The sequence below is a fragment of the Neomonachus schauinslandi genome, chromosome 10 (genome assembly GCF_002201575.2).
Source record: "Neomonachus schauinslandi chromosome 10, ASM220157v2, whole genome shotgun sequence".
Classification (NCBI taxonomy): Eukaryota; Metazoa; Chordata; class Mammalia; order Carnivora; family Phocidae; genus Neomonachus; species Neomonachus schauinslandi.
Window position 1 is genome coordinate 94858132 of NC_058412.1, and position 22609 is coordinate 94880740.

A 22609-nucleotide genomic window follows, 5' to 3' on the forward strand; every position below is an offset into this window, starting at 1 on the left:
GGGCGCCTGGGTGGCTCAGTTGTTAAGCGTCTGCCTTTGGCTCTGGTCATGATCCCAGGGTCCTGGAATCAAGCCCCGCATCGGGCTCCCTGCTCAGCGGGAGGCCTGCTTCTCCCTCTCCCACTCCCCTGCTTGTGTTCTCTCTCTTGCTGTGTCTCTCTCTGTCAAATAAATAAAATCTTTAAAAAAATAAAAATAAAATAAAATGCATCAAAAGTAAGGGGCACCTGGGTGGCTCAATCGGTTAAGCATCTGACTCCTGATTTCAGCTCAGGTCATGATCTCAGGGTCATGAGATCGAGCCCCATGTGGGGCTCTGCGCTGGGCATGGAGCCTGCTTGGGATTCTCTCTCTCCCTTTCCCTCTGCCCCTCCCTCACACCCCCTCTCTTTCGAAAAAAAAAAGGCAGCAAAAAGATTAATTGATGGATAAATAGATATGTGGCAAAGCAAAGTAAATACAATAAAATGTTAACTACAGAATCTGAGTGGTAGATGTACAACCATTCACTGTAAAATTCTTTTCACTTTTCTGTAAATTAGAATTTTTTAAGGGGCGACTGTTGCTCAGTTGTTAAGCATCTGCCTTCAGCTCAGGTCATGATCCCAGGGTCCTGGGATCGAGCCCCGCATCAGGCTCCCTGCTCGGCGGGAAGCCTGCTTCTCCCTCTCCCACTCCCCCTGCTTGTGTTCCCTCTCTCGCTATGTCTCTCTCTGTCAAATAAATAAAATAAATAAAATCTTTAAAAAAAAAAAAAGAATTTTTTAAAATAGAATACTAGGGAAAAAACTGACACACTCAAAAATTCACAAACATTATGATGGCTGGTAAAAGCCATTCACCTTCTGATGAGCTTATCAGTCCAACAATTTAAGCTGTGAAAGCAATACGCTGTCTGACTCTGACCAAACCCTAAAAGGAGAAAAAAGATCATGCTGGACTGGTATCAGGCAAACACAAGGCCAAAGTAGCATCAGTATGCACAGAAAGAAGCCAGAGGCCACCGGTCTGTAATAAATCAGAAAACACAACACTGAGACATGAAGACTCATGAAGAAATCCAACTCACCTGATTGACTACTTCAAAGTAGATGCCAAGCGTAGATGTGGGATCCAGGCCACAGATTTTCCACTGACTCGAGCCACCAACACCAAGTTCCTAGGGGTGAGAAGAGGAATTAAAACAAAAAAAACAAAGACGCTATTCCTGTGGTTAACCACTGATGAAAAGTACTGACTCTGAGAATGGTAGGCTACTTAGAAGATCTCACTCCAAATGAACACTTAAATTTAATTGAAAAAAGTACAATTACAAGCCAGAATAAAATTTAAGATGTATTACAGGACTCTAAAATTAAGATTTTTTTCTTTTTAGATTTATTTATTTATTTGAGAGAGAGCGCGTGCGAGAGTGAGTCACGGGAGGGGCAGAGGGAGAGACAGAATCTCAAGCAGAGTCCCCACCAAGCACGGAGCCTGACTCAGGGCTTGATCCCATGATCCTGAGATCATGACCTGAGCCGAAATCAAGAGTCAGTAGCTCAACCAACCGAGCCTCCCAGGTTCCCCACCAACTCAATTTTTAATATATGAAACTTCTTAAAGTTTCCAGTCAAGGGGCTCGGTGTATGCCATCACAAAATATGCCACTCTGACAAGGACTATTTTAAGCTGAAGGTAATTTAAAAACAGCAGACATAAGAAACCTAACTCCCTGCCCTCCTCCTACCAAGAAGGGCAGGATGATTCTCAATCACCAAAGACAACTCTAGATGCTTATCAGCCCAGAGATGGTACAAGAAAAATCTACACAACAAACCTGCTAAGACCAACCCTTCTCTTCCACTAGCTCGCGCATCTACCTGCTTTTCCACCATGTGCCACCCCTAGAAGCTCAAAGTGCCTTTCCTGTATCTTGTCACTTTTCTATAAATTTACTCTTCTTTTGTTAAGATGCCACATAATTCCAAGTTCTAACCACCCCTCTGAGTTACTCCTGAGTATGCACATGTTTATGCACAATGCATGAGTTAATTTTTTCTCTTGTGAAACTCTGTCTTTTGTCAGTCTCGTTTGCAGGGCCCAGCCAATGAAATAAAGATGGGTAGAGGAAAAAGAAAAATCTTTCTCTTCTATAAGCACCAATGCCTGAGCAGGCCACAAACCCTCCAGAGCCCCAAGAGTACATTTTCTCACTAACACACAAATTCCTTATGTAAGCATTTACCCCATTTTTTTTTTTTTTTAAAGATTTTATTTATTTATTTGAGACAGAGAGAATGAGAGACAGAGAGCATGAGAGGGAGGAGGGTCAGAGGGAGAAGCAGGCTCCCTGCCGAGCAGGGAGCCCGATGCGGGACTCGATCCCGGGACTCCAGGATCATGACCTGAGCCGAAGGCAGTCGCTTAACCAACTGAGCCACCCAGGCGCCCGCATTTACCCCACCTTTACCAGAGTAACTATGAAGATAAAATCAGGAAATCACCATTTAATAATCTCCAATGAAACAATGATTCAAATAAGGATAATCAATGGATGCTTAAACCATTAGGTGAAAGGCTATTGGCAAACAAGATATTCATATTTTGCTACGATCTCGTTCAACGGATTTCTTGCTAATGGCAAAAAGGAAATGTGCCCTTATAACAGAAAGACGTGGGGCAGTCATCACCTTCTCCACACAGTCTAACTCAGCACCACTAACACATGATCAGACAGAAGTGCCTCTTGAAGAAACATACGAGGTGTAAGATCACTCAGGAACTGTGGTGGACAAAAATGTCTAACCCGGATCTAATTGCTAATCTAACTTTCACTTTACAGAAAACACAGGGAGGATAGAAACCAGCTCACCACCACCGCAAGGAAATGATCAGATACACTGAGAATGTGTGATACTCTATTGAAGAAGACACAGACGCTTGGCACAAATCACTGTCATCAAACAAAAAAGCAAAAAACCCTGCAGAACAGGAAGACCATTCCAGATTTTAAAAGACTAAGGATATATAATGCCAGATGCAATACTAGTTAGAGGGTGGGGAAAATAGCTACAAAGGATATTTGGGGAGAAATTAGGGAAAGAATATGACTAGACACTGATGATATGAGCAAACTACTGTTTTCTTAGGTTTGATAAAATGTCACAGTAGGAGAACATCCTTAATTTTAGAACATGCACACTGAAAGACTAAGTGTCGTGACCTCTGCAGCTTGTTGTTCCAAGGTTCTGTGAAGTACAACAAAGTGAACATGGCAGACAGATAATGACCAGAAAGACAAAGCAAATACTGCAAAGAAAGAGGACAGCCAGTATGACTAAATGTTAACAAGTGTGGACTCTAAATGGTGCATATACAGAACTCCTTATGCTCTTCTTTAAACTTCTCTGGATGCTGAATTGTATTTCCCCCCTCTTTGCATCCTCCAGGCCCCCTCCCAAAATCTCATGGCTGATCCCTACCGGATCTTAAAACAGCTAATTGGCTTGTACTGATTCATAAAATTACCTTCTTAGGCAGAATTTAAATGTACGGAACATATTTTGAAACAGGGCAGCCTTCCGAAGCCCCGCCAGGAATTAGGGGTACAAGTCCCTTAGTACACTAGGGTAATGGGTGACTCCTCAGATGGGCTTTGGGGCAGCCACCTGCCTTGCCCAAGGGATTACAGGAATATTCTCTCAAATCACTTTGCCTCTGGCAACTTCAACAAAAGGTTAACCAAAGTAGTCACTAAGTGAATGTTCACTGCTGATGAAGACAAAGTGAGAACGTGAAAGATGAAATCTGGTGTAAGCCTCCATTGTGCCAGGGGCTCTTTTGGGGCTCTTCTGAGCATTTTACCTGAACTTACTCCTTTACCCTCCCAACAGTGCTGTCAAGTGAGGTACTATTACTATCCCCACTGCCCAGATAAAGACGTTGAATCCCACAGTGAGTCAATACCTTGTAAGGGACACAAAATTGGCAGGGGTAGATCTGTGCCCTTGTATCCACATCTGGCTCTACAGACCACTGTCTCGTTGAAGAGGACAATGAGGGAAGGACGGGATTGGGACAACCCCCGCCCAGAACCCCCCTGGACAGGACTCACTGGACCCAATGGCTTGTCTCCTGGCAGCTAAAGTATAAGCAGAGGAAGTGAGCCACCAGCAAAGCCACCTCACCACTTAGTGTAACTTAACTTCTTCACATATTCTCAACATCTGTTACCCAAAGAACATAGCTATCTACACATACAACAGTGTCATTTGAGCCCAACCAACTCAAAATGGTCTCTGAGAAGTGAGACAAAGGTATCATCTCTAAGGGCAACAAGCACAGAGGTTTACTCTTGAAGGCTCTTGCTGAATGCTTGCCTTGCTAAATAGAATACGTTGTGGCTCACTGGCACAGAAACCCAGACAAGGACAGTGGGGTCAGGGGAACCTGGGCTCTAGCTTCTCCCTATCATCTCTGACCCAGAGAACATGATATTAGACCCCTCTGAGCCTCTCCCTGACCCTTTAGATAGACTGATGGACAGACAGATATGACACCACCTCTCAGAGTTGTGGTCGTCAGTAAGAGCTGGCCCTTCTCCCGTCACCATAGACACATCCCAACAGATGACATGATGTAAGATAAGATCACCCTGCTCTGACATTTCTAATGGGTTATAATGGGTTAAATCCTGGGGCACAGGAGGTGAGGATGATGGAGTTTTCCTTACGTTTTCTGACACACATGGTCCTTTCACATTCAGAGACACACAAGGACCGATGGCTCCTGCAACTTTCAGTTCCCGAGAGGTCTAAAATGGAAATACACAAGAATATAAAGTTAAAATTCACTGAAAACCACCTCTCACAGAAGACACAATTAAAATTTACAGGCAAAATATGGCAGCATTATCATTCCACCGAGAAGAAATCCTACATGGATCATGCTCTTAACAACTTTTCCATGCCCATGATGATCTGATGCAAACTTTAATAAGATCTTCCTTTAAACTGCATTAACTTTGTTCCAAAAATGATGCAATATTTTCAACTCTCACCTTTGAAAATTTTTTTTAAACAAAGGATATGCCTTACTTTTTTTTTTAAAGTTTATTTAAGTAATCTCTACACCCAACGTGGAGCTCAAAACTCACAACCCTGAGATTAAGAGTCTCATGCTCTTCTGACTGACCCAGCCAGGCACCCCCTCACCTTTGAAATAATTATACACATAGAAGATAACAATTCTACCAACTATACTACATTTTTTTCCAATCCCATGTACTTAGTGGTAATTATTTATAATTTCTCATCAGTGAATATACTGTTACGTTGTTTTAAAAATACTTAATTCATGAACTCCAACATAACAAGGCCAATATACTTAGATTTTAAAATCTCAATTCATTAAAATCTATTCCTCTTCAACTTAAAAAAAAAAAAAAACCTCAAACATTTGAGAAGATTGTTTAAAGTTTAATCTAAATGACTTAATGATTATCTCCAATTCTCAAAGTAATAATCCTAATCCCATTATGTAACAGCTCCTTCTAATGTTTTCTCAATGACTCAGAATCAAGTGCAGGGCTTTCAGTCCCTACAAGAAAAAACAAGACCCAAACTCACAGTGCTGCACTAATTTTCAGGTACTCTGGCTAGTCTGCAGGCAGGTGCTAAATATAAACACGGTTCTATGAATATGGTGGCCCATACTAACGGTGGCGGGGGCACTCGACACCATGCAGCTGCCTCTTTGCTCAGCCCACCACCAATTCTTAGGCCTGATGTCCTAGAGCAGGACAGAGCAGAGCCTGCAGGGGAATCAGACAGCACTTTGTTTAGAACGTTAATTAATATACAGGTCATTTTCAAGAAGCAAAGGGACAGAATCAATATACCTTCTTCAACTATTTTGCTGGGAACCTTTTAATTTACCTTTAGATGCCCGTGTCCAGAAAGGTGAGTCTGACTACTAAGTAAGTAAGAGCACTAATCTTCCATTAAAGTGTCAGAAAGCTATCGTACCTTCACTTCCAAAGTAGCACCAAATGCCATGCGGAAATCTCCATTGAAATCTTTACTAAAAATTCTTTGGAACGTCTGCTTGAAGAGAGAAGTGTTGAAAGAGTCTCCCATCACCATGTGCCCTCTAGGAAAGAAAGAAGCAAGTGAACATTTAAGATGACCGAAAGCCATTTGGATGCTTCCCCAGTGTTCACAAACAGTAATTTAAAGAAGGAAAAAAAAAAACCACGTCCATGAAGATGCTACTAACTTAAATGGGAAACAGCAAGTTCAATGTGTACTTAAACAAAAGACACTATTTTCAAGACATCAAAGATAGGACTCCTTAGAACAGTTCTAAATCTTTACCACAGTGGTGGTTACACAAATCGATAGATGATACAGTCTCATACGATGTATACCTACATGTTAAAAAAATGAGTGCCAGTACAAACTGGTGAAATTCAAGTAGGGTCTGTAATATAGTTCATCATATCATACCAAGGTCAGTTCCTGGCTGTGACGCTGCACTATTTTTCTGTAAGATGCTACTGCTGGGAGCTGCTACATGGAAGAGTATGGGCAGACCTCTCTGTACTATTTTTGCAATTTCTTGTGAATCCGTAATTATTAAAAAAAAAAAAAAAAGAAAGAAAGAAAACAAAAGAACCCTTCACTGATAAACCCACAGGTTAAATGGGTTGTATCTATTGAGAAAATGTGTCCAGCTCTCCTCACTCTTCTCTGGTAGGGGAAATACCCAAGCCTGCGGGAAATCCTTTTCAGGTTAATTCACTGCCTCAAAACATTGAATCTTTCGCTGTATGTGAATTATCTCTTCTAGTGTATGAATAACTATATTCATGCCTTTTTGAAGTTAGAGGAAAATAATGTTCAAAATTTCAGCAGTTCATGTATTGGGGCAGATAAACACAGCATGATGCAAGTTATGCATCCAGCCATCAATCATCAAACAGGATTTCATAACGAGGCAGAACACGAGATCATCTGGCCCAGCGATCTCAGAGTGCCTGACCCCTCCAGGGACAGAGATGACTCTTTGGCCCTAAATGTCCACCCCTTCTGCCCCTTCCTTACTCCTGGGTTCCATGGTTCCCCGGAAAAAAAAGGCTACATCTCCCAGCCTGCCTTGCACGTAGCCATATAGCTCAGCTTTGTTTGTTGGAAATGGCCTTTGTGATTTGTGGGGGGCATTCTCATGGGAAGGTGCTTGTCTTTGACTCTTCCTCCTTCCTGCTGCTCAAACACAGTGAGAGCCCAGTTACCATCTTGAACTGCAGGTAAAACACAAAGGTGGTGGAGCAGCATAGGAAGGGCCTCAGCCCCAATGAAGATGAAACCAATATCCCAGCCCTGGCTGCCTACCTCTGTTGCACTCACACAAACCTAATCCTGACTCACACCAACCCTCTACAACATACCATGCCAGGTTATCACCCAGATTAGATTTGAACTCCTCCTGTATCAGGAACGCATGCCCTCCAGAGGCAGTCCATTCCAGGCATGGACAGTGCTGAGGGTTAATAGGTTTTTCTTCATACTGGGTGAAATTCTATTTCCCAGCAGCTCCCCTTTGGTCATACACGCAACCAACAAATCTGATGCCCTTTCCACAGGAGAGGCCTTTGATTGTTGAATACAGATCTCACGCCCCATCTTTCTTCAGTGGTATCTTTTCTAGATCCTTCAATCATTCTCCTTATGACAGTTTCAAATACTCTCCACCACTCTTACCACTTGCCTTTGAACACCCCCCGTTCCTCTACATATCCCTTTGAAACTGAAATGCTCAGAATGGAAGATGATATAACCTGGGTGTGCCTGGCACCAAGGAAACCAAGACTATGATCTTCTCTGAAGATAATCAATTCCTGTAACACAGCCTACAATCACCTTGTCTTTTCTGGAAGTCATCCCAACATTGAGCCACAACTTAAAACCTCTGAGACTTTTTAATGTCATTGCTAATACATTTCCCCGACACCATACTAGTGCAACAGATTATGTGACCTAAATACCAAGTTATTCTGGAGTCAGAGACCTCCCTGAGAACCTGATAGAAGTGATGGTCCCTTTCCACAGGAGAAATGCGCGTGCGCGCGCACACACACACGCGCGCGTGCACGCGTGCGCGCGCACATACACACACACACACACACACACTCTGGCATATAAACTTGGGGATGTTCACAAACACAGTGAGGCTTTTCCCTGGATGCTCTAAGACAAGGGCTCCTGGAGGATACTGGCAGGAAATCATCTTATTAAATGTGGCTCACTGGTATAGCTCTGTCAGTGTCATTTGGGCCTCGGGCACCTAACACATCTGCTGCTCTCTGGGACTGGTTCAAATGACTACCTACCACACGCCCTTTGTTACTCAGTAAGGACTAGCAGTGTCACCCGGAAGCTTGTTAGAAATGCATCTCAGGAACATCTTAGGAATCTCAGGAACACCCCACAGCTCTATGCCAGTACTTCTCAAACTGTTCTGTGCAAGTCACCTGGCATCTTATTCAAATGCAGGTTTTGACACAAAAGGTCTAGGGTACGGCTCAAGATGCTACATTCCTTACAAGCTCTCATGCGAGGCTGATGCCGCCTGCGTTCAACCACACTTTGGACACTAAAGATCCACCCCAGTGGTTCTCAAACTCCGCTTCACGTTAGAAACACCCAGGGAAGGATAACAAATGTTGACGCTGGGTCACACCCTATGCTAACTACGTGAGAATCACTGAGGGACAAGACTCAGAGCAAAAGTAGCTTTTACAGCTCCCCAGCAGGGCTCCACACTGAGCATGGAGCCTACTTAAAATAAACAAGCAAACAAACAAAAAATTTTAAAAATATAAGTAAAAAAATAAATAAACAATAAAGCTCCCGGGGAGAGTCTGGTGTGCAGCCTCCTTCAGACCAGTGGTGCACACCAGTTCTCACACTCACATGTACCAGAATGCCCTGGACAGAGTGGGAAAGCTGACTATTGGGCTGCATCCTCAGAGTCTGATTCAGCAAGTCTGGGGCGAGGCCCAAGGAAGTACACTTCTCATCCATCCCCGGGAACCCTGAAGGTTGCTGGCGAGGCCCCGCTGTGCTTTGAGAACTACAGGTCTCTGCTGTGGCCTGTCTGCGTGACGCGGACTTAGGCACTAAGCACACCCTGCCGCGCACCCTCTACGCTGAGCACGTGCTCCAAGTTGGGCAAGACTTATGGTTACTAAGTCAGGTGACGGGTCTCCTAATTGCTCTGGCATTCAGACCCTATGCCCCGCTCCCTCACAAGGAAGTGGCTTGCTGAAGGCCACATACTCCACACGTGCTCACTTTCTTGCCCTGTTATAGATTCTGTGACAACTCTAAGGAAGAAGCAGAGTTACTCTGATATGATTCATTCAAACTGAACCTTGCAACCTCCTGCTAATCACTGCTTCTTTCTCCAAGAGGCCCATATACCCTCCCTGCTACAGACACGACAGCCTGGAGCCTTCTGAAAACTTATCTAAATCAGCCTTGCACATTCCTATGCTTCCATCACTCACTTCTCTTTCCTTAAAATACACATGCTCCATTTTCCCAGGTGTTTGCTATCAACATACCCGGTAAGATTTGCACAACACTTCATCTCCAGAAGTCCAGTCTGATCAAGGGCACAAGCGTAAATATCAATGCAGTGACCATTTGTAGCAGTTCGGTTAGCAAGCATTTCATAGTGCTGTGAATGGAGAAAAATTACCTTTGGGAAACAATATTATTCACGAGGTATGTCTCACTATACCAAAGGGATGTAACCAAACATAAGAATATGGAGATACAGGAAACAAACTGAGGGTTGCTGGAGTGGGGGGTGGGGTGGGAGGGATGGGGTGGCTGGGTGATAGACACCGGGGAAGGTATGTGCTATGGTGAGCATTGTGAATTGTGCAAGACTGTTGAATCACAGATCAGTACCTCTGAAACAAATAATGCAATATATGTTAAGAAAAAAAAGAAGAAGACAGCAGGAGGGGAAAAATGAAGGGGGGAAATCGGAAGGGGAGACAAACCATGAGAGACGATGGACTCTGAGAAACAAACTGAGGGTTCTGGGGGGGGGTGGGAGGATGGGTTAGCCTGGTGATGGGTATTAAAGAGGGCACGTTCTGCATGGAGCACTGGGTGTTATGCACAAACAATGAATCATGGAACACTACATCAAAAACTAATGATGTAATGTATGGTGATTAACCTAACAATAAAAAAAATTTTAAAAAAAGAATATGGAGATAGTTTTCTTTATAACACCCAATAAACTTGCTCAAAACACTTTTAGCAGTTTTAAGCCCACCCACTCTAAGTAAGAACTCAGAGCTGGGGCACCAATTTAACAGCAGCTGGGATCTGGAAGGTCACCTGAGCAAGAACAATTTGCTGACAACAAAGCATGGCCTCAGCAAGGTAGCTGTCACTCCAGAGCAGCCCAAACCCAGCACCAGGTAACCAGAATTACAGCCTGTGTCCAGGAGCACCTACCTTGGTTGCCTTTTTCATGAAACGTGCATTATCTTTCTCAATATCATGCCAGGAACGAATAGGAACCTTTAATTCATCTCCGACCACCATGCCAGGCCCTTGGGTGGGGGGACCCCCGGTAAACAACATAATCCTGGCTCCCGTGTTTGGAAAAGTACCCTAGAATAGTAAATGGCAGCATTTTAGAAACATACAGCCCACCCTGAGTATGCTTCCGTTTCCCTAAAAAAAATTCCATACAGTTCTCTTCAGCTTGCTGAATACTGATGATAGTAAGAAATAACACAGATGACAATGCAGAGAAGCAGCCTTAGTTCTTCCAACCTGGTGGCTTCATAGACTTTATTAATTCACTGTGAGCACTCGCCATTGCCCTAATGGCCTTGTGTTTCTCATGAAAACTTCTGGTATTTTCAAAACATTATGGGGCTCCTTCATTGTGGATAATAATAATAACTGAAGTGCTTTATGATAAATTAACACAGTCAGTTGATTTAGGTCACAACTCATTTTCAAACAAGACTAGCAAATACAACTTGTGGGAACAAACTTGCATGGTTTGAGGCACCCCGGTAAGTTGTGAGTTACCTCCAACAGGCCAACAGCAATGGACAAAGCAACACCAGTGGATCGCAAAGGTCTCTTCCCCTGAGTCACAGGCCATGGGTCCCTCTGCAGCTCCCCAAGGAGATCAGTGAGGTTCATGTCAATCTTGTGAATGGGCTGCAGAAATCTGCATGATTTTCAATGGACACATCAATCCTGGTTTAATAAAGTACTCTGGTCTTTAGCCCTAGGTAACACAGTTACAGCTCTTCAAAATAATTACTCAGACTAGTAAAAACTTGGAATTTTTTTCTTCAAAGCAATTTTATTCAAGAATATAATTTAAAAATGAACATACGGCAATTTATGTAGATAGCACGGAAAAAAAAGCTGAATTTAAATAGGAACAAATCAGTTTAATTAAATTTAAGCAGCAGAGAAATCCTAAAGACAGGTCTAACGTGAATTCAATCCATGTAAAGTTCCTGTACGTGGACCACCTTCATCATTCTTTTTTTTTTTTAAGATGTATTTATTTTGGAGAGAGAGAGGAAGAGAAAGCAGGAGGGAGGGGCAGAAGGAGAGGGGGAGGGAGGGAGTTGGCGGGGGGAGAGAGAGAAATACCCAGCACACTCCTCACTGAGCATGGGGCCCAACTTGGGGCTCAATCTCACGACCCTAAGATCATGACCTGAGCTGAAATCAAGAGTCAGATGCTGAAACAACTGTGCCACCCAAGCACCCCCACCTTCATCATTCTAAAGATCCACTTCAAAGTGATTCTCAAGTGTTTCTTGTGTGCCTAGGAGTAAATACAGAGAGAAGCACTGGTTTCTTACCACAGTAAGTGGCTGTCCCCAGCATGTCAGGCAATGCATTTTATCATGTTTGCTGACTGTTAACCTGGCCACAGGCAGCCGCAGGCACTCAAAGGGCTGAGGAAAGGAAGTGCCTGGTCTCAGGTTTGCTTAAAAACATCCCACAGAAGCTTTCAGTTTTCCTAGTTTTACTTCAGACTCAAAAAGGACAACAGCCATATGTAAGAGGAGGTGAAGGCTTGAATACGGTGGTCTCAAAACATTTGTGATGGTACGATACTAACAGGAAAGACATTCTGAGCAAATCTAACCACACAAATGTGTTCATACATATGTATGTGTACATCCGCAACTTAGTTATGAGCTTCAAATATATACCAAATTGTTACATAGATCATGAAACGTTAAACGTTCTTAGGCTTAATCATTTCTTTTTTTCTCTAAAAATTAGAAAATAAAAGTTCTAACATTTTTCTTTCCTCACTCCAGTGGGTTGGCCCGCATGCCCACTACTGTGTGTGCAACATTCTATGTTGGTAGCTCACCTGCCTGAAACAAAAGGCTGCTCCTGTGGTTGACCAGGTCTTGATTGCTGCATGGGCATGGCAGGCTTGGTGAGGCCCAGCATATCCTAAAAAACCCAAAAAGACTCATTTCCCATAACACTAGAGTGAATGACCAACTCATGTTTAAGAAATCTCCTTGCTCCTGCTTAGGTACGAGCAAAGCACAAACCTGTATTTGCTTTGCGGTTAAATCCTTTGTCCCTCGGAAGACATAACTTTTGGAAATTCCTTCACAGCTGAGTTCGTGAACCTGCACCATCCTCCCAAATGTGATCAAACCCACCAGAGCATCTGGAGGAAGGAGACTCAGGGACATTTGCAGGGATTCTTTGAGTGCTTGAAGGTCATCTTCTTCTAGGCACGTGTCAACCACATAGAGGAAGATCAGAGGGGACTGAGCACCTCGCTTTATGCAAAGAAATACAGCATGATGATCAGTATAGAAATAGACCAAACCAGCCTTTTAAAAGTAAATCAGGTATGTAAATAACAAGTCTTCATCTGTAGTTACTGACAGGGAATAAGGACATCTAACTTCTACTCACCTCATTAAATGACAGGTTACATTAAAACAAATTAAATGTAAAAACTGTTTGTATCCAACAATTTATTCTACATTTTTGAATGCCTTCCATGTGCCAGTCACTGTTCCAGGTCCTGAGATACATCAGTGAGCCAAAAGAACAAAGATACCTGCCTGCCTCAAGTTGCTGACTTTCTGGAATGGAGAGGATAAGGAAATGCCAGGAGTAGAGGTAGGCGGCAGGTTCCAGTATTACTTAAGAGATCAGGGCAGCCTCATTAAGAAAGTAATATTAAAGCAAAAACCCAGAGGAGAGGGAGGGAGCAATACAGTCATAGGGGAAAGAGAATTCCAGCCTGAGGAAGAGCCAGAGGAAAGGCCCACAGGCAAGAGCATTCCTGGCATGCCCAAGGAAAGTCATGAGGCCCATGTGGCTGAACGAAACACTAATACAAGTTGAGGTCCAAGTGATAACACAGGGCCGGTCCACACAGAGCTTTGAAGACTATCTCTTACTCTGGGTGAAAGAAAGCCATTTTCACCACTGCAGGTTTCTGAACACAGAAGTAACATGACATGTTTTTAAAGAGTTACTCTGGCTTCTGGGTTAAGGATAAAATATAAGTGGGAAAATGTTAAATTACGGAGAAGGGTTAAGAGATGGCCCAGTAATTTAAGTGAGTGGCGCTGGCTGACCCAGGAAAAAGCAGTGGGGGGAAAGAAGTGGTTGGACTGTGGATAGATTCTGAATATAGACCCAATGGAATTTCCTAGTGGACTGGATATGGAATGCATGAGAAAGAGAAGTCAAGGATGAACCTAAGGTTTTTAAGCTTGACTACAAGATGGAGTACCATCACAAAGCTGGAGAAGGCTGTGGGGGACAGATGCTGAACTCAACCAGTGATCACTTTTCTAGCCGCCTATCAAGACTGCAAATAATGCCAGCAAGTGCACACGCACCAGGACCAAGTCTTCAGGATCCTGCTGCCTTTACAGCTTTAAATTGCCCAGGAAGGGATGGGACACTGAAGACAAAGACAAAGTATTTCAAGAGAAACTCAATATTTAACACTGCTCATTAAATGCACAACAAAGAAGTTACCTGTATCACGTACTCAATTGTAGAAAACTGGGGCATTAATTCAGCAGGCTGATTCACCTCAGATATACCTGTGTAAGCAGGAGGAAACTGAAGGGAAAAAAACAAAGCAATCTTTCATTAGGACTGAAAGATATTTATGTTATACCTTCTATTTTCCATTTATAAAAATAGGCAAAAGGGCACCTAGGTGGCTCAGTTGTTAAGCGTCTGCCTTCGGCTCAGGTCATGATCCCAGAGTCCTGGGATTGAGTCCTACATCGGGCTCCCTGCTCAGCGGGAAGCCTGCTTCTCCCTCTCCCACTCCCCCTGCTTGTGTTCCCTCTCTCACTGTCTCTCTCTGTCAAATAAATAAATAAAATCTTAAAAAAAAAAAAAAAGGCAATGACCAGGTATTAATTCTGTAAAATATAGAACATGTAACTAAAATATAAAAATCAAAATTTTGGGGCACCTGGATGGCTCAGTTGGTGGAACATGCAACTCTTGATCTCAGGGTTGAGTTCAAGCCCCATGTTGGGTATAGAGATTACATAAAAATAAAATATTAAAAAAAAAAAAGAAAGAAAAGAAATACAGACTCAATTCTCATCCTAACTCTTAAATCAGAGCCTGCATTAAAAAAATAAATATATATATCAAAATATCAAAATTTTAAATCAATAACCCTGCCTTATACTTATATCCCATTGTAACTTTTTTTAACGTATTAGGGCATGTTGTAACTTCTAGATGATTAAAAAATGCACTGTTATAAACCATTTTTTATGTGCTGCCCTGCAAATTAAGGGCTTAGGTTTTAGCTATTTCATCAATAGTTTACGTGGAAGTCTAACACTTTTATTTGGGTTTATTATTTTAGCTGTCATCAATAAAGTAATGCATGTATATTGTAGAAAAACCAGCAAGTACAAGAAAATACAAGGAATAGGAAAAGGGGCGCATAGCTGGCTCATTCAGAAGAGCGTGTGACTCTTGATCTCAGGGTTGTGAGCTCGATCCCCATATTGGGTGTAGAAATTGCTGAAAAAATAAACTTTAAAAAAAAAGGGGGGGTGCGTGGGTGGCTCACTTGGTTAAGCATCTGCCTTCAGCTCAGGTCATGATCCCCTGGTCCTGGGATCGTGTCCCACGTTGTCAGGCTGCCTGCTTCTGCAGGGAGCATGCTTCTGTCCCACCCCCGCACTCACGCACAGCCTATCTCTCAAATAAATAAATAAAATAAAAGAGGAAGAAAAAAACCCTCATGTTCCTACCAACTAGAGATAGCTACTGTCAACATGTAGGCATATTTCCTTTCAGACTTTTTCTACTTAAGCACAGCTGAGGTCATCTCGTATATATCATTTTGCAACCTGCTCTTTATGCTTAACATATTATCACAGACATTTTCTTTTGTCTTTAAAATTTTCTGCAAACATTTGAAACTCATAGCTTATAGATTGATTTTTCCCCAATTTTTTTTATTGTGGTAAAATACATATAAATTTACCATAATAATCTTTGCTCAGTGTACAGTTTGGTGGTCTTAAATATTCATAATGTACAACCATCACCACCATCCATCTCCAGAATTCTTTTCATCTTTCAAAACTGAAACTCTGAACCTGTAAACAACATCTCCCCATTATCTTCTCCCTTGAATGACCTGATATTAATCCCTTATTAGATTTATGATTTGTAAATATTTTTGCCCATTCTGTGGACTGCCCTTTAGATCTGCTGACATTGTCTTTGATGCCTTAGGATTTTCACAATAAATTAAACTAAGAGGCACCCAGCCGGCTCAGTCAAGAGGGCATGTGACTCCTGGTCTCGGGGTTCTAAGTTCAAGCCCCACATTGGGTGTAGAGATTTCTTAAAAATAAGATCTTAAAAAAAATTTATATTAAACACAGACTTCATTCTGAATGTAATAGGGTAGATAGGTTTTTAAAATTTGCATATACTGGGGCACCTAGGCGGCTCAGTCAGTTAAACGTCAGCCTTTGGCTCAGGTCATGATCCTGGAGTCCCTGGATCGAGCCCTGCATTGGGTTCCCTGCTCAGCGGGGAGTCTGCTTCTGCCTCCCACCCCACCCCCTGCTCCTGCCCTCTTGTTCTCTCTCTCAAATAAAATTAAAAAAAAAAAAAAAAAGATTTGCATATATTTCTGAAATCTCTTGTGGAGGTAAATTTTGAATGGTATCTGCTTATACTTTCCAGGCCTATACTTAGTACATTGACTGGTCTATTCATCACTGGACTTACTGTGTGACATATCTGAGAATGAGACTGTTAATTGTAATTATAATCAAATATAAGAATAAATAAATGAATTTATTAATATCTTAAGTTATACTAGAGGGTGCCTGGGTGGCTCAGTTGGTTGAGGGTCTGCCTTCGGCTCAGGTCATGTCTCAGGGTCCTGGGATCAAGCCCCTTGTCGGGCTCCCTGCTCAGCGGGGTGTCTGCTTCTCCCTCTCCCTCTGACCCTCCTCCCCGCTTGTGCTCGTGTGCTCTTTCTGTCTCAAATAAATAAATAAAATCTTAAAAAAAAAAAAAAGATCTACTAAAGCACTGTATACTATGTTGGGAACAATTAATTTTTTTCTAACAGCTTTATTGAGGTGTATTTTTTTTTCTCTTTTTTTTTTTAAAGATTTTATTTATTTATTTGACAGAGAGAATGAGAGGGGGGAGGGTCAGAGGGAGAAGCAGACTCCCTGCCGAGCAGGGAGCCCGATGAGGGACTTGATCCTGGGACTCCAGGATCATGACCTGAGCCGAAGGCAGTCGCCTAACCAACTGAGCCACCCAGGTGCCCTATTGAGGTGTATTTTATATGCCTTAAAATTCACATTTAAAATGTACAATTTGATGATTTTTAGTAAATGTACAGAGTTGTGCAAAGATCACCACAATCCAGTTTTAGAATTACAGGCAGAGTTCATTTTAAACAAAAGTGTCTCTCATCATTTTTGAGCTCCTTCTAAGTTTAGTAGTTTTAAAATTTTTAAATCAAAAGAGGCTCAACACTGGTACTTGGACCCTAAAATTTACAAAGATCAAAAAATGAAAATTCAATAATGTACACTATCCAATTAGAATAAACAAGTCAAACGAAATATAGACAACATAACTGGGTTTTTTGTTTTTTGGGTTTTTTTAAAAGATTTTATCTATCTATTTGACAGAGAGAGACACAGCGAGAGAGGGAACACAGCAGGGGGAGTGGGAGAGAGAGAAGCAGGCCTCCCGCGGAGCAGGGAGCCCGATGCGGGGCTCGATCCCAGGACCCCGGGATCATGACCTGAGCCGAAGGCAGACGCCTAACAACTGAGCCACCCAGGCACCCCTAGACAACAGATCTGTTTTCTTATGGTAAAATATTCACTGCTAACAGAGCACATAAAAAAAGGGAATTCTATGTCCCTCCACACTAAATGATAAAAACCCACATAATGAAACTGAGGTCACCATTCAACAGAGAAATCACAAATGTTCAAATATGCTTAACAAAAGCTATCACCTTGAGTTCAGCAGAAACTGATGACTGTCAGGGCAGACACAAATTCAACTTCACTTTATTTTTTTTAGAATAGTTCCACCAAAATGAAACACAGAAAAACACTTAAAAAATTCACATACCTGATTTCTTTGGAAACAGAAATTACAGGCCCAAAGTTTCGCTCGATAATCAACCTGACTGTGAGAAAGATAAATATAACAGCTAGGTACCATTTTCATTTGTAATGTAGAAAGCATTCAAATGTAATCCTCAAGTTCAGTAAATCACATAGATATGTTTGTGTGTGTGTGCATGAATGGATGGAGGTATGTAAAATGTCCATTGCAGTTAAAGAGTTCTGGCTGTTAAATACACCAAAAATTTCCTTCCTACAGTGGCAATGAAGAATTAGTAAATCTTTTTTTCCTCTTTTCTAATTTCCTTGATAATATTTAAAATTTCATGATTTTATATAAATTATAGGTTATTTCCCTTTTACCCTATTATCTTAATATAATCTCTGTGAGTTTTCTAACATCTTTATTGTTCAGATATGTGAAACTACCAAATTTCAATACTAAAAGCACATTTCATGCACAGGAAAAAACCTGGCTGACTTTCACCTCACCTAGCTCACTTGAAAAAGTTGGGAGGTATGCTTCTGGGTGGATACACTTCCTAGAACTGGTTAAAGATACACTTCAGTTGCTTCTTTGTCCCCTTTCTACATTTAGAAAACAAGCAATGGCTATCTCTTCACAAGAAGAGCAGCAGCATCGTACTTATGGTTACATTAAGTAATAGCAAGGGCAATGCGGTAAAAAATGTTCCCTCATATAAAAGTATTACCTTTTAAAGAGTATTTCTGATACTCTTCACCTCTTTAAAATATTATTTCAAATAATGCCCACATTTAAGAGAAATATCATAGGTCACTATCTCAGGTACAAAAAATTACACTTAACAATCATTAAGAGTTGTGATTTCTTCTGCGTATCACTTCCTGCCATACAGCATCATCATACCAGCTAAGTATGAAAAAACTGTTTAAAGCTTTTCATTTTTGGAAAATGCTTTAAAAGGCACCCATATAATCTACAGTTAAGCCAAAAGCAAACTGAAATTAGCAAAAAAAAAGAAAAGAAGGGAATTTCAAATCATTTCCCTTTGCTTCCATCTCATTCCCATAAGTTCCAATTTTATCTGGAGTATTAGGCCGGGAAGACTTTATAAGCATTTATCACATAAGAATCTCACCATGCACTTCTCTACTCAAATTTGATGACCTGCCCAAATTGAATCACTTTTATGAGAATCACGTAAAAGTCATAATTACTGTATTCCTCTTTCTCACTAGTTTTAAAAAGAATTCATACCAAAGTGGATTCAGAATGGCTTTGCAAGTTGTCCGGCTACAAAGCACAGGTTCATACTGTACAGGAGGCAGGTCTGGACGTTCTTTCAAAGGAGTAAGGAGACAAGCCAGGGGAACAACCATTCTCGTAGCCTCAAGACGGCTGGAAGGCCACACGTTCCAACTAAAGCGCACACCATCCCGTTCTTCATTCTGCTGAATGAACTCCAGATATGTTGCCATAGTCTAAAAAGAAACTGAAGATAAAGCTGTAATTTTATGTGAAATTCTCAACTAAACTTCAAAAAAGAAGATAGTCAACAGTCGTCTAACGCAATGTTTTTTAAACACTTAGTCCGGAAGAACCAGTCACTGTAGGATGACATTTCCCTTCCCTTTGATCCCCAAAAGCCAATTAACTTCACAGTTATCTTTGACTATTGTTCCTTTCTCAACTCTCTTTACCACTTAAAGAAATAAAAGGTGTGGGGAGTTTACCATTATTTGATCATTTTTAAGCTGCAAGTAGCTGAATACTAATGTAAACCATCTCATAGATCATTCTGTGTGCTCTATGAGAAGGGAATTCTAATTCCCCTTGCCCAAGAGTAAGTCTCAAACCCTGTTTCAGCATCCAGCTACCTTCCCCCTTGATCCACTTCCTTCTGTGCTTTATTAAAGCAAACACCGTATTAAATTTTACATTCTAAGTGATTCCATTTTTGTGCCCTTTCCCCTCCTCTCTGTTAACTGTGAAGACAAAAACCGTATGTTGACATGTGAATCCAATTCATAATCCACCACCAGTTCTGAGCCAAAGTATTTTTACTTGGGATCACCAAAATTACAACGCTAGGTTTGCTATCATGCTGAGTGAATCTTTCACCAGGACTTCTCTCCTCACCATGGTTGCTTATGCTCATGCCTCAAAAGATTCTGGTTAATAAAATAACCATTTAGAGTAAGCTTTTCAAACCCCACACTGCCAACTCCATTGAATGTTTCATACATCCTGTTTACATCCTAAAATCTAGGCTAAGGCTAACACACATTTCAGTCACTAGGGCTCAAGGGAACAAGCCCCTCAAGAAAAATGGAAAAACAGGCAAATTAAAGAATCTTCATTATTAGTAGCCTCTAGTGCTCACTTTATGCAGTGTTGAATAACTGTCTCTATGTTATTATGAGAAGTGCCACACATACTGTAAATAATGTGAACTAAGGAAATGGTTTTTATATGACTAGAAAAGCAAATGAATCAATTAGTTTACTACACACAACCCAGACCACAAAAATTCCAAATGTTTGCTCCAACTGAAACTCTAAAGCATGTATTTGTTCTTTCCAGCAAAGGCAGGAAACTGAAGCACCCTTACACAGGACCCACTTCTGCAGCTACCTGAGTGGCAAAGGGATAACTCAGGTGGGAATAAAAGCATGTTCTAATATCACAATTCTCAGGAAGTACCTCTAAAGGTTTCATTAAATAACTTTCCCCATTCAAAGCAATTCATTATTAAAAGGTACTGGCTCCATCCAATGTCCCCAGGCAGCTACATATTAAAACCTGCTCTTCCCACTGCCTCCTCCCCTCACCTCTTTTAGAGCACGGATTCTTAACTCTGGGCACAAAACCAACGGGGGACTTCAGAGGGTCAAAAAATCTTCTGAAATTGTATGCAAAATTGTGTGCATGAGCTAATGTGCATTTTTCTAGGGCGGTCGATTTACGGCTCACACCATATCCTCAAAGATTTTCTGAAGAGGTTAATAGCTGAATAAATGAGTGAATGAAAGAACTTTAAAGATTTTGTAGCAGTATCTGCCAAAAGAAAAAAAGACACACACACACACACACACGAAAAAATGAACCGCTCATCCCATCATAACTTTTCAGGACACAGTAGCCAAGTTTAAGCAAAGTTTAATGCTTGAAGGGTAGTCGGAAAACCCGGGTCCTAGTTCCAGCTGCCACGAAGCAGAAGTCATTTCACCCACATTACCGGTTTCTTAACTGAAAAAAAGTTTAATCCTTCCGCACCCCGAGAATCTGGGGGTTCCCGAGCCAGAAGCCGGCCGGCCGGCCGCACCCCAAGACTAAGAACGCGTCACTCTCAGCAGACCCCTGGGTCACTGAGTCCCTCAGTTCCTCTGCCCGCCGAGCCGCCGAGAAAAGGCTTCGTTCCAGGAGCACCAACTCGGTCCTTACAGAGACTCTTGTCCGTGCCCTCGACCCCCCATCACCGGCTCTCCCACTCACCTGGCAGGAGCCGTTCACCTGGCCTTGCCCGCACCCACAGCTGCTAGAGCCCAGGCCCGGCTCCCACCGCTAAGTCCAGCTCAGCTCTCCCCCGACTGGTCAGCGCTCCACGGCGCCGTCCGCTGGCCAATCAAAGAGGGCCTCTCCGGCGGAGGAGCGGAAGCAAGACTTTCAGTGAAGCCGCGCCGCCATCTTGGAATAGGGCAAGACAGTCGTGCCTTGGTCCACAAAACCAAAACTCCTCAAATCCTAAGTTCCTCCACGTTCACCTCTAAACGTTTGTCCTTCAGAAAACTCCAGTGTCTGCCGGATTGCTTCCTAGGTGCTGCCTGCACGCCTCAGGGATTCGCCCTGATCCAACATAACTTCCGTTCACCTTAGGAAGTCCCTCTCATCGCCTTAGTTACCGGGAAGCGAGAATGATGACGTGTGGCACCGGAAAAAGGAGGGGCACCGTGCGGAGGAAACTGAAGCTGGCCCGGAAAAGGTATCAGCGCGGGAAGGGGCGGGGCGGAGGGACAGTGCGGCCACTAGTGCTAGATTAGGGAATTTCGACAGGTAGAGAAATGCTTCCTTAAATTAATACCAGGTTTCCTCCTTTCGTTCGCTGTGTTGGATTCGCGTTCTCTGCAGGGACTGGCAGTAGTGCACAGTTACTCTCTGCGTGTCTGTCCCTGTCATCCATCTACGAGAAGGTGAATAATTGAGAGCTGTCATATTCAAGCATCCTAGGAGACTAACGAAACTCCTAACTTTATAGAGCACTGCTTTCTACAACCATCAAAGGCATTATACACCTTTTTATAAGTGACAAAAATGAGCACATTTATTAATCTAACCCAGAAATACAGCCTCTCTGTAGTATATGAAAATAAGAAAGCTATATAAACTTAATATTATGCTTAGAATGTATCTAGACATCCAAGGGTTACCATTAATTAGTTCAACTTAATATTAGTACAAAATTTTAAATTACCTACAGAACACCAATTAGTTTTAAGTTGATGTACTATGAAACATAATTACTCTTTGTTTTTACATAATTACTCTTAATATAAAAAGTTTGTGGAACAATTATTCAGTTTTGTTGAATAAATTTATATTTTTCCAGTTCCTAAAACATTATGTCAGAGTAATGTTAGGTTATTTAATTATTAAACTTGAATAAATTTAGGAAGTTCACACTAATTTTTCTCTCAGTCAGGAAACAAACTCAATTAAAATACATACACATTTGTATTATGGTTTACACTGAAAAAGACAGCCATATTTTTTTAACCAAACATTAAAAGAATATCATTTGCCCAAGGCTTGCTTTGATTATTTGAACCTGGATTCTTTCAGTACTAGAAATTTATGAAAAGGATATTTTAAATACAATCTTAAACATTTAAAGTATTGGAAGGGTTTTTTTTTTTAAGATTTTATCT

General features: G+C 41.8%; 1 protein-coding gene across 2 annotated transcripts in view; it reads right to left on the reverse strand.

The window, feature by feature from the left end:
- The window catches only part of SEC23B (SEC23 homolog B, COPII coat complex component), a 43735-nt gene extending 22437 nt beyond the window's left edge, over nucleotides 1–21298 (reverse strand). For both annotated transcript variants that reach the window (XM_044919063.1, XM_021700752.1), the window contains exons 1-12: nucleotides 21180–21298; nucleotides 18942–19176; nucleotides 17706–17763; nucleotides 14079–14165; nucleotides 12620–12856; nucleotides 12430–12515; nucleotides 11109–11253; nucleotides 10521–10679; nucleotides 9608–9723; nucleotides 6009–6132; nucleotides 4715–4795; nucleotides 1070–1159 (exon numbers count right to left, since the gene is read on the reverse strand). In XM_044919063.1, coding sequence (XP_044774998.1) covers nucleotides 1070–1159; nucleotides 4715–4795; nucleotides 6009–6132; nucleotides 9608–9723; nucleotides 10521–10679; nucleotides 11109–11253; nucleotides 12430–12515; nucleotides 12620–12856; nucleotides 14079–14165; nucleotides 17706–17763; nucleotides 18942–19162 — 1404 coding nt within the window. In that variant the 5' untranslated portion in view covers nucleotides 19163–19176; nucleotides 21180–21298. The remainder of the gene's footprint in view (nucleotides 1–1069; nucleotides 1160–4714; nucleotides 4796–6008; nucleotides 6133–9607; nucleotides 9724–10520; nucleotides 10680–11108; nucleotides 11254–12429; nucleotides 12516–12619; nucleotides 12857–14078; nucleotides 14166–17705; nucleotides 17764–18941; nucleotides 19177–21179) is intronic.
- Between the last annotated feature and the right edge of the window lie 1311 nt (nucleotides 21299–22609).